General features: G+C 48.5%; 1 protein-coding gene across 1 annotated transcript in view; it reads left to right on the top strand.

The window, feature by feature from the left end:
* Positions 1-13,914, top strand: part of LOC311126743 (tyrosine-protein kinase RYK-like) — a 101,928-nt gene that overhangs the window by 78,566 nt on the left and 9,448 nt on the right. The window contains exon 11 of the mRNA XM_084200731.1: positions 10,332-10,441. Coding sequence (XP_084056857.1) covers positions 10,332-10,441 — 110 coding nt within the window. The remainder of the gene's footprint in view (positions 1-10,331; positions 10,442-13,914) is intronic.

Raw genomic sequence — 13,914 nt, 5'->3', positions numbered from 1 at the left:
TTCCTCGAGGTCGGGGGCCCGGTTTCTCCGGGTGCGTCCTATGGAACTCAGTCATGAGTGCGGGGTCGAGTATGTCCTCTGTATTAACCCAGGATCGCTCTTCCGGTCCGTACCCCTCCCAATCCACCAGATATTGGAGGAGCCTGCCCCGGCGTCTGGAATCGAGTAGATCTCGAACCTGATATGCCTCCTCGCCGTCCACCAAGATGGGTGGGGAGCCCTGATCACTGGTCTGCTCCTCCTCCTCCGCTCTCGGACCACCAGCGGGTTTGAGAAGTGATACATGAAAAGTGGGAGAGATACGATAATTAGAGGGTAATGCCAAACGGAAGGAAACTGGTGTAATCTGTTTAACAATTTGGAAGGGGCCTACATACCTGGGACTGAGTTTCTTGCAAGGAAGTCTGAGGCGTAGGTCTCGAGTGGATAGCCAGACCCATTGACCTGGAGTATATTCGGGATTGGGGCGACGGTGACGATTGGCCTGCAACTTCTGTCTCCTGACAGCACGTAGCAGGTGGGTGTGAGCCTGACTCCAGATGTCCTCGCTTCTCTGGAGCCAGTCGTTGACAGAGGGTACCTCGGTGGGTTCCCCTGACCATGGAAATAGGGGAGGTTGGAAGCCCATTACACATTGGAATGGAGTTAGACCGGTGGAGGGTTTCTGGAGTGAGTTCTGTGCATACTCCGCCCACATGAGGAATCGACTCCAGTCTGCTTGGTTTTGATGACAGTAGGCTCTGAGAAACCGGGTGATTTCCTGATTGAGGCGTTCTGTCTGACCATTAGATTGTGGATGATATCCTGACGTGAGGCTAATGTTGATGTTGAGTTGTTGGAAGAATGCTGACCATACTCTGGATGTGAATTGGGGCCCCCGGTCCGACACGATGTCCTCAGGCAGGCCATAGAAGCGAAACACAAGGTTGCACATGAGTTCGGCTGTTTCCAATGCTGTAGGCAGTTTGGGAAGTGGAATCAACCGGCAGGCCTTGGAGAAGCGATCTATGACAGTGAGTATTGTGGTGTTCCCATTGGACTTGGGAAGATCGGTAATAAAGTCTATGGCAAGATGGGACTATGGTCGGTGGGGAATTGGCAGTGGTTGCAATAGGCCCGATGGTAGTTGTCTGAGATGTTTGCTTGTGTTACAGGTGGTGCATTCGTTAATGAATTTTATTGTGTCTGCCCGCAAGGTTGGCCACCAAAAGCTGTTCTGAAGCAGGTGAACAGTGGCAGCGATTCCAGGATGACCGGAGCTGAGTACGGAGTGAACTTGCTGTAGCACTTTCTGACAGAGATCCTGAGGTACAAAAGTTTTGTTAGGGGGGCATTCGGGAGGAGGGGTCTTTTGTGAATTGGCCTGGGTGAGCTCTGTCATGATGTCCCACTGAATAGGGGCCACGATTAATGACTCAGGAAGCAGGGTTTCCTTGGATTCAGTGGGAACTACACCGTCGTGTTGGCGTGACAATGCGTCTGCTTTGGTGTTCTTTGAACCGGGACGATAGGTAACGGTGAAGTCAAATCTTGTAAAGAAGAGAGCCCACCTCGCTTGTCTGGGATTCAGTCTCTTGGCAGATCGCAAGTATTCCAGATTCTTGTGGTCCGTTAGAATCACAAACGGGTGTTTAGCTCCCTCCAGCCAATGACGCCACTCCTCCATAGCTGCTTTCATGGACAACAGTTCTCGGTTTCCGACGTTGTAGTTCTGTTCGGCTGGACTAAGTTTGTGGGAGTAATAGGCGCACGGATAGAGCTTGAGTGGGGATCCGTGCCGCTGTGAGAGGATGGCTCCAATGCCCGTATTAGAAGCGTCCACCTCAACTGTAAACGGGATTTCAGGATTAGGGTGGTGGAGGATGGGGGCAGATGTGAAACGTGACTTGAGTTCTGCGAAAGCCTCCTGTGCTGTAGTTGACCAGGTGAGGTGTGGTGCATTTCTCTTAGTCATAGAGGTTAAGGGAGAGGCTACCGAGCTGATTTTCCTGATGAAGCGTCGGTAGAAGTTAGCAAATCCCAAGAAGCGTTGTAACTCCTTTAAGGTTACTGGCAGTGGCCAGTCTAGAACGGCCTTGACCTTCTTCTCGTCCATGGCGACTCCCTCCTGGTTGATGATGTAGCCCAAGAAAGACGTGGAAGTCTGGTGAAATTCGCACTTCTCTGCTTTGGCGTATAATTGGTGATCAATGAGTCGTTGTAATACTGTTCTCACGTGTTGCACGTGTTCCTCATAGGTGTTGGAATAGACGAGAATGTCATCGATGTAAACAATTACCCAACGATTAAGCATGTCCCGAAAGACGTCATTGATAAACGACTGAAATACGGACGGACTATTGGACAGCCCGAAAGGCATAACCAAATACTCATAGTGCCCAGTGCTGGTAGAGAAGGCTGTCTTCCATTCATCACCGTCCCGGATGCGAATGAGATTGTAGGCGCTGCGGAGGTCCAGTTTGGAGAAGTACTTGGCTTTGCGGAGTTGTTCTAGGGCAGCTGGTACCAGCGGTAAAGGATATCGAAACTTGACGGTGATGTCGTTGAGACCCCGGTAGTCGATACAAGGGCGTAGGCCACCGTCTTTTTTTTTAACAAAGAAGAAGCCAGAGGCTGCAGGTGATGTCGACGTTCTAATGAACCCCTTCGAAAGTTCCTCCTCGATGTAGTTGTTCATGGCTTCTGATTCGGGTTGTGATAGGGGGAAGATTCGGCCCTTAGGTGGTGTTGTGCCTGGTAATAGTTCGATGGAACAGTCGCTTGATCGGTGGGGAGGGAGTTCCATCGCCTTGGTCTTGCTAAAAGCTTCGATGAGGTCAGAGTATTCAATGGGAAGAGTGGGGAAAAGGGCCGGCTCGTCCTTTAGCGTGACGGTCTGAATGGAGAGTGAAGGGCTGCCAGTTAAGCAGTTGGAGTGACATGACGGGTCCCATTTGATGATACGACCCTCCCTCCATGAGATGAGGGGATTATGTTGACGTAGCCAGGGGAGTCCAAGAATAACCGGGTTATGAGGTGATGAGATGACGTAGAAACGAATTACCTCAGTGTGAAGGGTACCGGTCTGTAGTTGAAGGTCCACGGTGGTGTGCAGGACCCTCCCATCGCCGAGAGGCCGTCCATCTAGCGCCTCCCCTGCCAATTGAGAGTTACAGGAGATTAATGGGAGTTGTTGTTGTTGGGCAAACTCGTGAGACATAAAGTTCCCGGCTGCTCCTGAGTCTAATAGAGCTGATGTGGATATATGATTGCCCTCTAGAGATAATACTATAGGTACTTTGATGCAAGAACTGGAGTGATGTGCTTGAACACAAGGACTCACCGAAGAGGGATTACGAGGAGGTGGTCTTGTGGGGCAAAACGCCCTCAAATGGCCCGGTTGACCACAATAGAGGCAGAGATGTTGACGTATGCGGCGTTCTCGTTCTTCCGGAGTCAGGTGAGTATATCCGAGCTGCATGGGTTCAGTTTGAGACAGAGTGACCGGGTATTGTGTGCTGGTGGGTACCGTTCTGAGTGGACGACGTGAACGAATCAGATTGTCAATCTGAATGGTTAGTTCGATGAATTGATTCAGCGATCTCCCTTCATCTCGGCAGGCCAGTTCGGATTGCAACTCCAAGCTGAGTCCCTTGCGAAAGAGCAGTTTAAGTGTGCTCTCCACCCAGTCGGTTTGAGCTGCTAGAGTGCGAAATGTCAAAGCATATTCTGCTGCGGTATTCCTGCCCTGGCTCAACGCAAGTAGTCGATCATCAGCTCTCATACCTCCCTCCGGGTGTTCAAATATTTCCCGGAAGCGTTGAAGAAAGGTACCAAACGATGGGAAAGCAGTGCCATCCTCTCTCCAAACCGCCGTCACCCACTCTAACGCCTTGTCAGTGAGGAGTGAGCATACCAAGGAAATCTTGCTGGCATCGGTGACATACATAGCTGGTTGTTGATCAATGAATAATGAACATTGCAGTAGAAATCCCTTACTTTTAGTTGGGTTGCCGTCGAACTTATCAGGGAGAGCCAGACGTGGGTTAACTGTGAGTGACGGTGGTGGAGAAGCGCCCACACTCGCGTTCGGTTGAGGAGGGGCTGGGTTCGTTAGCGACACCTGCAACCTCTGTAGCGTCCTGACGAGTTCCTCTGTTACTGTAGTTAAATGGGTTAGCTGCTGTTGATGAATGGCGAGTTGGTTAGCTTGAGTGGAAATCTCCGTGGACATCTGAACCAGAGCTGCTGGATCGTGTGTTGGCGAAGTCTTCTGTAATGATGCTCCAGGAGAGTGAGGATCCATTTGCAGTTTTATTACAATCTTGGTCGTACAAACAGGGTCAATCGCCAGCAGACACAACAGTAGGGATAAGGCAAATCGTAATCCAGGTACAGACATAAGGTCAGGGCAGGCAGCAAGCTTACAAAAATCAGTCCAGTAAAGAATATAGTCCAGGGCAGGCAGCAAAGAATCAAGGAGGGAAAAACAGTCCAGAGTAAATCCACGGGCAGACAGACACAGGCGAAAACGCTCAGAAATGATCACCAGGGCTAACAAGACTTCGCAAAGAGAGAGAGTTAGAGAGCACCTAAATAGTCTACTGATGGGAGTCAGGTGCAACGGTAATCAGAGCCAGGTATGTGGGAAATGTAGTTCAGGGGTTTAATACTCAGGAGAGGGTTCCCTCTGGTGGTGAGCAGGAGGAACAGCGGGAGTCTCGTTTGTGACACATACATTGAACATTAACAATATAGAGGACATGTGCAGGTTGGTTGGTCTGTCAGACACTGTCCCTCATCTTATGGCAGGCAGCAATGTAGTGCGTTGCCAACCCACAGCTCTCTGCTTCCTCCCCCAACAGGACGGGAAGCCTATTCTCATCAGAGAGGCCATTGAAACCTTGAAAAACGGTTTCAAATTTGGGGAAATGACACTCTCTAATTGGTTTATATTTTTGACATTTTGTCAGGAAATGCAGCTCTGTCTCAGGTTCTGCTGTGGTGCAGTGGTTGCACAGCCTTTCCTCTACAGGGGGCCAGGTTTTCCTGTGTCTACCCTTCTCAATGGCAAGGCTGTGCTCACTGAGCCTGTACTTTGTCTAGGTTTTTCTAAGGTTTTGATAAGTAACCATGGTCAAATAGTTAGCCACGGTGTACAGTCGATTTAGGGCCAGACAGCACTGCATTTAACTTTGTGCTTATGCTTGTGTTTCCCAATAAGCAATGTAGTTTTGTTTTGTTGTAATTTGGCTAATTCTGATTGATTGGATGTTCTGGTCCTGAGGCTTCAGTGTGTTAGTAGAACAGGTTTGTGAACTCAACCCAGGACCAGCTGGATGAGGGGACTATTTTCTTTGCTCAGCTCTTCGTATTGCAGGGCTTGGTAATGATATGAGAGGGGGTCACTGTATTTGAGATGTTTCCTAAACTTAATTGCTATTTTTTGAGTTTTTATTATTAGTGGATATTGGTCTAATTCTGCCCTGCATGCATTGTTTGTAGTTTTCCTCTGGGCATGTAGGAGAATCTTACAGAACTCTGCAGGGTTTCAATGGGGTGCTAAACTCTTCAGTCCAAAGATTCAGCCCTGAATGTTCCACATGGTAACTGACAGCGATTTCATGTTGCAAAAAGAAAGAACAGCACAGTCAAAATACAGTAACTACTAACTACTACGTTGTTAAGAGTGAAGGGTTTAGCAACGGCGTCTCGACGTCAACAGTGAAGAGGCGACTCCGGGACGCTGACCTTCTCAGACTGCCCATCTTAATCTTTTATTTTTATTGGCCAGTCTGAGATATGGCTTTTTCTTTGTAACTCTGCCTAGAAGATCAGCATCCCGGAGTCGCCTCTTCACTGTTGTCGTTGAGACTGGTGTTTTGCAGGTACTATTTAATGAAGCTGCCAGTTGAGGACCTGTGAAGCGCCTGTTTCTCAAACTAGACACACTAATGCATTTGTCCTCTTGCTCAGTTGTGCACCGGGGCCTCCCACTCCTCTTTCTATTCTGGTTAGAGCCAGTGTGCGCTGTTCTTTGAAGGGAGTAGTACACAGCGTTGTACGAGATCTTCAGTTTCTTGGCAATTTCTCGCATGTAATAGCCTTCATTTCTCAGAACAAGAATAGACTGACAAGTTTCAGAAGAAAGTTATTCGTTTCTGGCCATTTTGAGCCTGTAATCGAACCCACAATTGCTGATGCTCCAGATACTCAACTAGTCTCAAGAAGGCCAGTTTTATTGCTTCTTTAATCAGCACGAGAGTTTTCAGCTGTGCTAACATAAATGCAAAAGGGTTTCTAATGATCTATTAGCCTTTTAAAATGATCAACTTGGATTAGCGAACACAACGTGCCATTGGAACACAGGACTGATGGTTGCTGATAATGGGCCTCTGTACGCCTATGTAGATATTCCATAAAAAAATCTGCCGTTTCCAGCTACAATAGCCATTTACAACATTAACAATGACTACACTGTATTTCTGATCAATTTTATGTTATTTTAATGGACAAGAATATAGCTTTTCTTTCAAAAACAAGAACATTTCTAAGTGACCCCAAACTTTTGAACGGTAGTGTACATTCCTATTACATTGTACATTTTAGTCATTTAGCAGACGTTCTTATCCAGAGCGACTTAGTTAGTGAGTGCATACATTATTTTTTTATTTTTCATACTGGCCCCCCGTGGGAATCGAACCCACAACCCATGCTCTACCAACTGAGCTACATCCCTGCCGGCCATTCCCTCCCCTACCCTAAGTTTAGTGCAGATGTATTGGAGGAGCTGTTTAATCTCACTCAATCCTACACGGTTCTCCTGTCCTCTGAGGACCTCCGCGTAGCTGCGCCAGTCCTGCTGTAGGGCCCCGTGGAGTGGAGGGGGGCCGGGGGGCTTCCACTCTGGTCTGGTAGAGGTGGTGGTCTGGTGCTGGGTGGTAGGATGGGCCCGGTCCGGTCCAGTCTGGCTAAGCCGAGGGAAGTGGTGATGCTCTGGTGGTGCCTCCTGTAGTTCAGTTGGTAGACCACGGCGCTTGCAACACCAGGGTTGTGGGTTCGATTCCCACGGGGGACCAGTATGAAAAAATGTATGCACTCACTTAACTGTAAGTCGCTCTGGATAAGAGCATCTGCTAAAATGACTAAAATGTAAAAATGTGGTGGGTGGGGCCTGTGGGGTGCGCTGGGTCTGGTGGGGCGTTGAGGGGGCCTGGTGCTCCTTGGTGGTGCGCTGGGTCTGGTGGGGCGTTGAGGGGGCCTGGTGCTCCTTGGTGGTGCGCTGGGTCTGGTGGGGCGTTGAGGGGGCCTGGTGCTCCTTGGTGGTGCGCTGGGTCTGGTGGGGCGTTGAGGGGGCCTGGTGCTCCTTGGTGGTGCAGTGGTCTGGTGGGGCGTTGAGGGGGCCTGGTGCTCCTTGGTGGTGCGCTGGGTCTGGTGGGGCGTTGAGGGGGCCTGGGGCTCCTTGGTGGTGCGCTGGGTCTGGTGGGGCGTTGAGGGGGCCTGGGGATCCTTCGTGGTGCGCTGGGTCTGGTGGGGCGTTGAGGGGGCCTGGTGCTCCTTGGTGGTGCGCTGGGTCTGGTGGGGCGTTGAGGGGGCCTGGTGCTCCTTGGTGGTGCAGTGGTCTGGTGGGGCGTTGAGGGGGCCTGGTGCTCCTTGGTGGTGCAGTGGTCTGGTGGGGCGTTGAGGGGGCCTGGTGCTCCTTGGTGGTGCAGTGGTCTGGTGGGGCGTTGAGGGGGCCTGGTGCTCCTTGGTGGTGCAGTGGTCTGGTGGGGCGTTGAGGGGGCCTGGTGCTCCTTGGTGGTGCGGTGGTCTGGTGGGGCGTTGAGGGGGCCTGGTGCTCCTTGGTGGTGCGCTGGGTCTGGTGGGGCGTTGAGGGGGCCTGGGGCTCCTTGGTGGTGCGCTGGGTCTGGTGGGGCGTTGAGGGGGCCTGGGGCTCCTTGGTGGTGCGCTGGGTCTGGTGGGGCGTTGAGGGGGCCTGGGGCTCCTTGGTGGTGCTGTGGTCTGGTAGGGGTCTCTGGGTGGTCCTCTGTCCGGTGCGGCATGGGGGTGTTTGTCTACCATGTGCCACGTCCTTTAGAGACTTGGCAAACATCCCTACTGCCCGCTTCCTCAGGTGGGAGTGGTCGGGCAGATGCTCTGGGGGTGATTGTTGGGTGGTGAGCAGCGTTGACTTTCTGAACGGTACGTGAATGAGGGGCAGCAGAGTGGCGATGGTGATGTGGGAGTTGGGGAACCACTGAGGCCCTCTCTCTGCTACTCTGTTGACCAGGCTGCCTGCTCTCTCCTGCTCCTCTCGCAGGTTGCTGGTGCCGGTGGGAATAATAATGTGGCCTGGTGTGCCAAAGTCAGGCTGGGACAGGAATGTGGAGTGCATCCTGTGTTTTTGGGCACCATATTTTGGACACCTTGTGGTGAGGGAAGAGTTTATCCTCTTGGGTGAATTTCCAATTTGAGTCAATGAGGATGGCCAGCTCAGTGGGTTTTACCAGAGTAGTGGGTTTACGGTGTGGGTCTGGGGCTGGGGCTGGGGTACACAGGGCCTGTGTACAAGGAGGGGTGTGTCAGGGGGGTCCAGAGAGCTTCTCTCTGTAGTAGGTGGGTCAGTGGGGGTGTTAGGGGAGGTGAGGGGCTGCAGCTTCTCTCTAGGGTTCTCTACTGTCTGTTCTCTGTGCTGCAGCAGCCTCTTGATGACAGACAACTCCTTTACCATCTCCTCATTTACCTGCACTAGCTCTCTCCTCATGGTGACCTTTACCTCCTCAAGCTCTGTGGTGAGGCCCTCTCCTCATGGTGACCTTTACCTCCTCAAGCTCTGTGGTGAGGCCCTCTCCTCATGGTGACCCTTACCTCCTCAAGAGCTGTGGTGAGGCGCTCTCCTCATGGTGACCTTTACCTCCTCAAGAGCTGTGGTGAGGCTCTCTCCTCATGGTGACCTTTACCTCCTCAAGAGCTGTACTGGGGCTCTCTCTCAGCTCCTGGACAGAGTTGTTCAGCTGGGTCCTGCACTGGTTGATCTGGTCCTGTAGAAGCTCTGTGTCTGGGCTGGAGGTGGTGTAGCTGGGGGGGGTTGCTCCTTTAGCTCAGTAGCCCATACCTCTAACAGAGCCGGCCCGTCTCTCAGCAGGCTGATGGTGATGTGGTCTTGGCTCTGGGAGGACATACCTGTTGTGTGGGTCTGGGTCTGGGCTCCTGCTGTTGGAGTGTCTGAGGTGAGGGGAGAGGTTGGGGTGCTGTCCTTGTTCTTTTTGGTTTCTGCTATCTTCCTTAGGGTGTGGAAGTCCTGCACAAAAGAGCTGAGTGCAGCCTCGCTGCCCTGGACCATGACAGTGCCGTTCTGGTACATGTTTACCGTCAGAAACCTGTTTTCCTGGTCCAGAAATGTGGATTTGCCTTCCCTTGCAGATGCCTTTCTTTGACGTATAGCTGAACGGCCTGGTTACGGCTGTATGCCAGGCAGTACTGTGGTCTGTGGGAAATAACAGGTTTGTAACAGTCCTGTTGTGTGAGCAGTCGGCAAACAAAGTTTCCGGGTTTCCAGAATTCTGTGTTTAAAATTGATTCTTCCCTTCTCTGATTTGATTTATGCTGGAAATTCAAAAGGGGGGGGGGGGGGGTCTCTGTCTCTGCTGCTGCTGGCGCTGCCTCACTGGCCGTGTTGCTATGGTTACCACCAGTAAACAGTTGGAGCTAGATGTGAGCTAGCTGACATTCGAATTTGGCTAGCTAGCACGATTAAGATTGGTGTTTTAACTCACACTCTGTCAATCTTTTCCTCCTGTGTTGATCTTCAGTTGTTCAGTTTGATTACATATATATTATTTTAATCTCACTCTTAACAACCAGATAGTTATAAAAAGTCAGGAGCTGTTCGTCTGCATTACTGCCTCTCTCTCTCTCTCTCTCTCTCTCTCTCTCTCTCTCTCTCTCTCTCTCTCTCTCTCTCTCTCTCTCTCTCGCTCTCGTTCTCTCTCGCTCTCGTTCTCTCTCGCTCTCGTTCTCTCTCGCTCTCGTTCTCTCTCGCTCTCGTTCTCTCTCGCTCTCTGTCTCTCGTTCTCTCTCGCTCTCTGTCTCTCGTTCTCTCTCTCTCTCTCTCGCTCTCTGTCTCTCGTTCTCTCTCTGTCTCTCGCTCTCTCTCTCTCTCTCTCTCTCTCTCTGTCTCTCGCTCTCTCTCTCTGTCTCTCGTTCTCTCGTTCTCTCTCTTTCTCTCGCTGTCTCTCTCTCTTTGTCTCTCTCTCTCTATGTCTTCTCTCTCTCTGTCTCTCTCTCTCTCTCTGTCTCTCTCTCTGTCTCTCTCTCTCTCTTTCTCTCTCACTATCTATATATACTTATTTTCTCTCCTCCTCTCTCTCTAGGCCATCTCCCAGCAGGACTTGGTCCACATGGCGATCCAGATAGCATGTGGGATGAGCTACCTTGCCAGGAGAGAAGTAATCCACAAAGACCTGGCCGCCAGGAACTGTGTGTGAGTATCTGATTACTGCCCAGCTCAGCCCATATTGTGTTACAGCTAATATACCATTTATAATAATAATAATAAATAATATACCATTTATAATAATAATAATAAATAATATACCATTAATAAAACCTACAGAAAGTGTTGAATATCAACTACTGTATTGAGTGTTGATGGATTTGTATATTCTGCGAAGAGCTCCACCCAAAAGTTTTGTTTAATTTCGTTATGTTTATTCATCATGAATGATACAAATATGAAAATTGCATTCCCAGTTCTAGATCAATAAGACATATACAATGAATACAGTACGTAGTTCTACAGCTGCACCATCGAGAGCATGTTGTGCGGATGGCCCAGTACGTCTCCTGCCATCCAGGACCTCTAAACCAGGCGGTGTCAGAGAAAGGCCCAAAAAAATTACATAGACTGTTCACTCTGCTACCATCCGGCAAAGGGTACCAGGGCTCCGAGACCCCTAAGCCATAAGACTGATAAATAGTTACTGAATGGTTACCTGGACTATCTGCATATCTTGCACTGACTCTATGCAAACTCACAAGACTATATATACACACTATACACTCACTCATTCATTCATTCACTCACTCACACTACACTGACAGTCTTACACAAAACACACACACATTCACACACACTACATACATGCACACACAACACACACGCATACCCACATATCACACACACACACTTTTACACTCTGTTCTTTATTTTACTCTTATTATTATCTATCCTGGTGCCTAGTCACTTTACCCTGCCTTCATGTACATATCTACCTCAAATACCTTATTATTATCTATCCTGATGCCTAGTCACTTTACCCTGCCTTCATGTACATATCTACCTCAAATACCTTATTATTATCTATCCTGATGCCTAGTCACTTTACCCTGCCTTCATGTACATATCTACCTCAAATACCTTATTATTATCTATCCTGATGCCTAGTCACTTTACCCTGCCTTCATGTACATATCTACCTCAAATACCTTATTATTATCTATCCTGATGCCTAGTCACTTTACCCTGCCTTCATGTACATATCTACCTCAAATACCTTATTATTATCTATCCTGATGCCTAGTCACTTTACCCTGCCTTCATGTATATATCTACCTCAAATACCTTATTATTATCTATCCTGATGCCTAGTCACTTTACCCTGCCTTCATGTACATATCTACCTCAAATACCTTATTATTATCTATCCTGATGCCTAGTCACTTTACCCTGCCTTCATGTACATATCTACCTCAAATACCTTATTATTATCTATCCTGATGCCTAGTCACTTTACCCTGCCTTCATGTACATATCTACCTCAAATACCTTATTATTATCTATCCTGATGCCTAGTCACTTTACCCTGCCTTCATGTACATATCTACCTCAAATACCTTATTATTATCTATCCTGATGCCTAGTCACTTTACCCTGCCTTCATGTACATATCTACCTCAAATACCTTATTATTATCTATCCTGATGCCTAGTCACTTTACCCTGATGCCTAGTCACTTTACCCTGCCTTCATGTACATATCTACCTCAAATACCTTATTAGTATCTATCCTGATGCCTAGTCACTTTACCCTGCCTTCATGTACATATCTACCTCAAATACCTTATTAGTATCTATCCTGATGCCTAGTCACTTTACCCTGCCTTCATGTCCATATCTACCTCAAATACCTTATTAGTATCTATCCTGATGCCTAGTCACTTTACCCTGCCTTCATGTACATATCTACCTCAAATACCTTATTAGTATCTATCCTGATGCCTAGGCACTTTACCCTGCCTTCATGTACATATCTACCTCAAATACCTTATTATTATCTATCCTGATGCCTTGTCACTTTACCCTGCCGTCATGTACATATCTACCTCAAATACCTTATTATTATCTATCCTGATGCCTAGTCACTTTACCCTGCCTTCATTAACATATCTACCTCAAATACCTTATTATTATCTATCCTGATGCCTAGTCACTTTACCCTGCCTTTATGTACATATCTACCTCAAATACCTTATTATTATCTATCCTGATGCCTAGTCACTTTACCCTGCCTTCATGTATATATCTACCTCAAATACCTTATTATTATCTATCCTGACGCCTAGTCACTTTACCCTGCCTTCATGTACATATCTACAGTGGGGGAAAAAAGTATTTAGTCAGCCACCAATTGTGCAAGTTCTCCCACTTAAAAAGATGAGAGAGGCCTGTAATTTTCATCATAGGTACACGTCAACTATGACAGACAAATTGAGAAAAAATTATCCAGAAAATCACATTCTAGGATTTTTAATGAATTTATTTGCAAATTATGGTGGAAAATAAGTATTTGGTCACCTACAAACAAGCAAGATTTCTGGCTCTCACAGACCTGTAACTTCTTTTTTAAGAGGCTCCTCTGTCCTCCACTCATTACCTGTATTAATGGCACCTGTTTGAACTTGTTATCAGTATAAAAGACACCTGTCCACAACCTCAAACAGTCACACTCCAAACTCCACTATGGCCAAGACCAAAGAGCTGTCAAAGGACACCAGAAACAAAATTGTAGACCTGCACCAGGCTGGGAAGACTGAATCTGCAATAGGTAAGCAGCTTGGTTTGAAGAAATCAACTGTGGGAGCAATTATTAGGAAATGGAAGACATACAAGACCACTGATAATCTCCCTCGATCTGGGACTCCACGCAAGATCTCACCCCGTGGGGTCAAAATGATCACAAGAACGGTGAGCAAAAATCTCAGAACCACACGGGGGGACCTAGTGAATGACCTGCAGAGAGCCGGGACCAAAGTAACAAAGCCTACCATCAGTAACACACTACGCCGCCAGGGACTCAAATCCTGCAGTGTCAGACGTGTCCCCCTGCTTAAGCCAGTACATGTCCAGGCCCGTCTGAAGTTTGCTAGAGTGCATTTGGATGATCCAGAAGAGGATTGGGAGAATGTCATATGGTCAGATGAACCAAAATTTATATTTCTGGTAAAAACTCAACTCTTCGTGTTTGGAGGACAAAGAATGCTGAGTTGCATCCAAAGAACACCATACCTACTGTGAAGCATGGGGGTGGAAACATCATGCTTTGGGGCTGTTTTTCTGCAAAGGGACCAGGACGACTGATCTCTGTAAAGGAAAGAATGAATGGGGCCATGTATCGTGAGATTTTGAGTGAAAACCTCCTTCCATCAGCAAGGGCATTGAAGATGAAACGTGGCTGGGTCTTTCAGCATGACAATGATCCCAAACACACCGCCCGGGCAACGAAGGAGTGGCTTCGTAAGAAGCATTTCAAGGTCCTGGAGTGGCCTAGCCAGTCTCCAGATCTCAACCCCATAGAAAATCTTTGGAGGGAGTTGAAAGTCTGTGTTGCCCAGCGACAGCCCCAAAACATCACTGCTCTAGAGGAGATCTGCATGGAGGAATGGGCCAAAATACCAG

The sequence above is a fragment of the Coregonus lavaretus genome, assembly GCF_964263955.1.
Source record: "Coregonus lavaretus genome assembly, contig: HAP1_SCAFFOLD_1114, whole genome shotgun sequence".
Taxonomy (NCBI): Eukaryota; Metazoa; Chordata; class Actinopteri; order Salmoniformes; family Salmonidae; genus Coregonus; species Coregonus lavaretus.
This window is presented reverse-complemented; position numbering and strand designations above follow the sequence as displayed.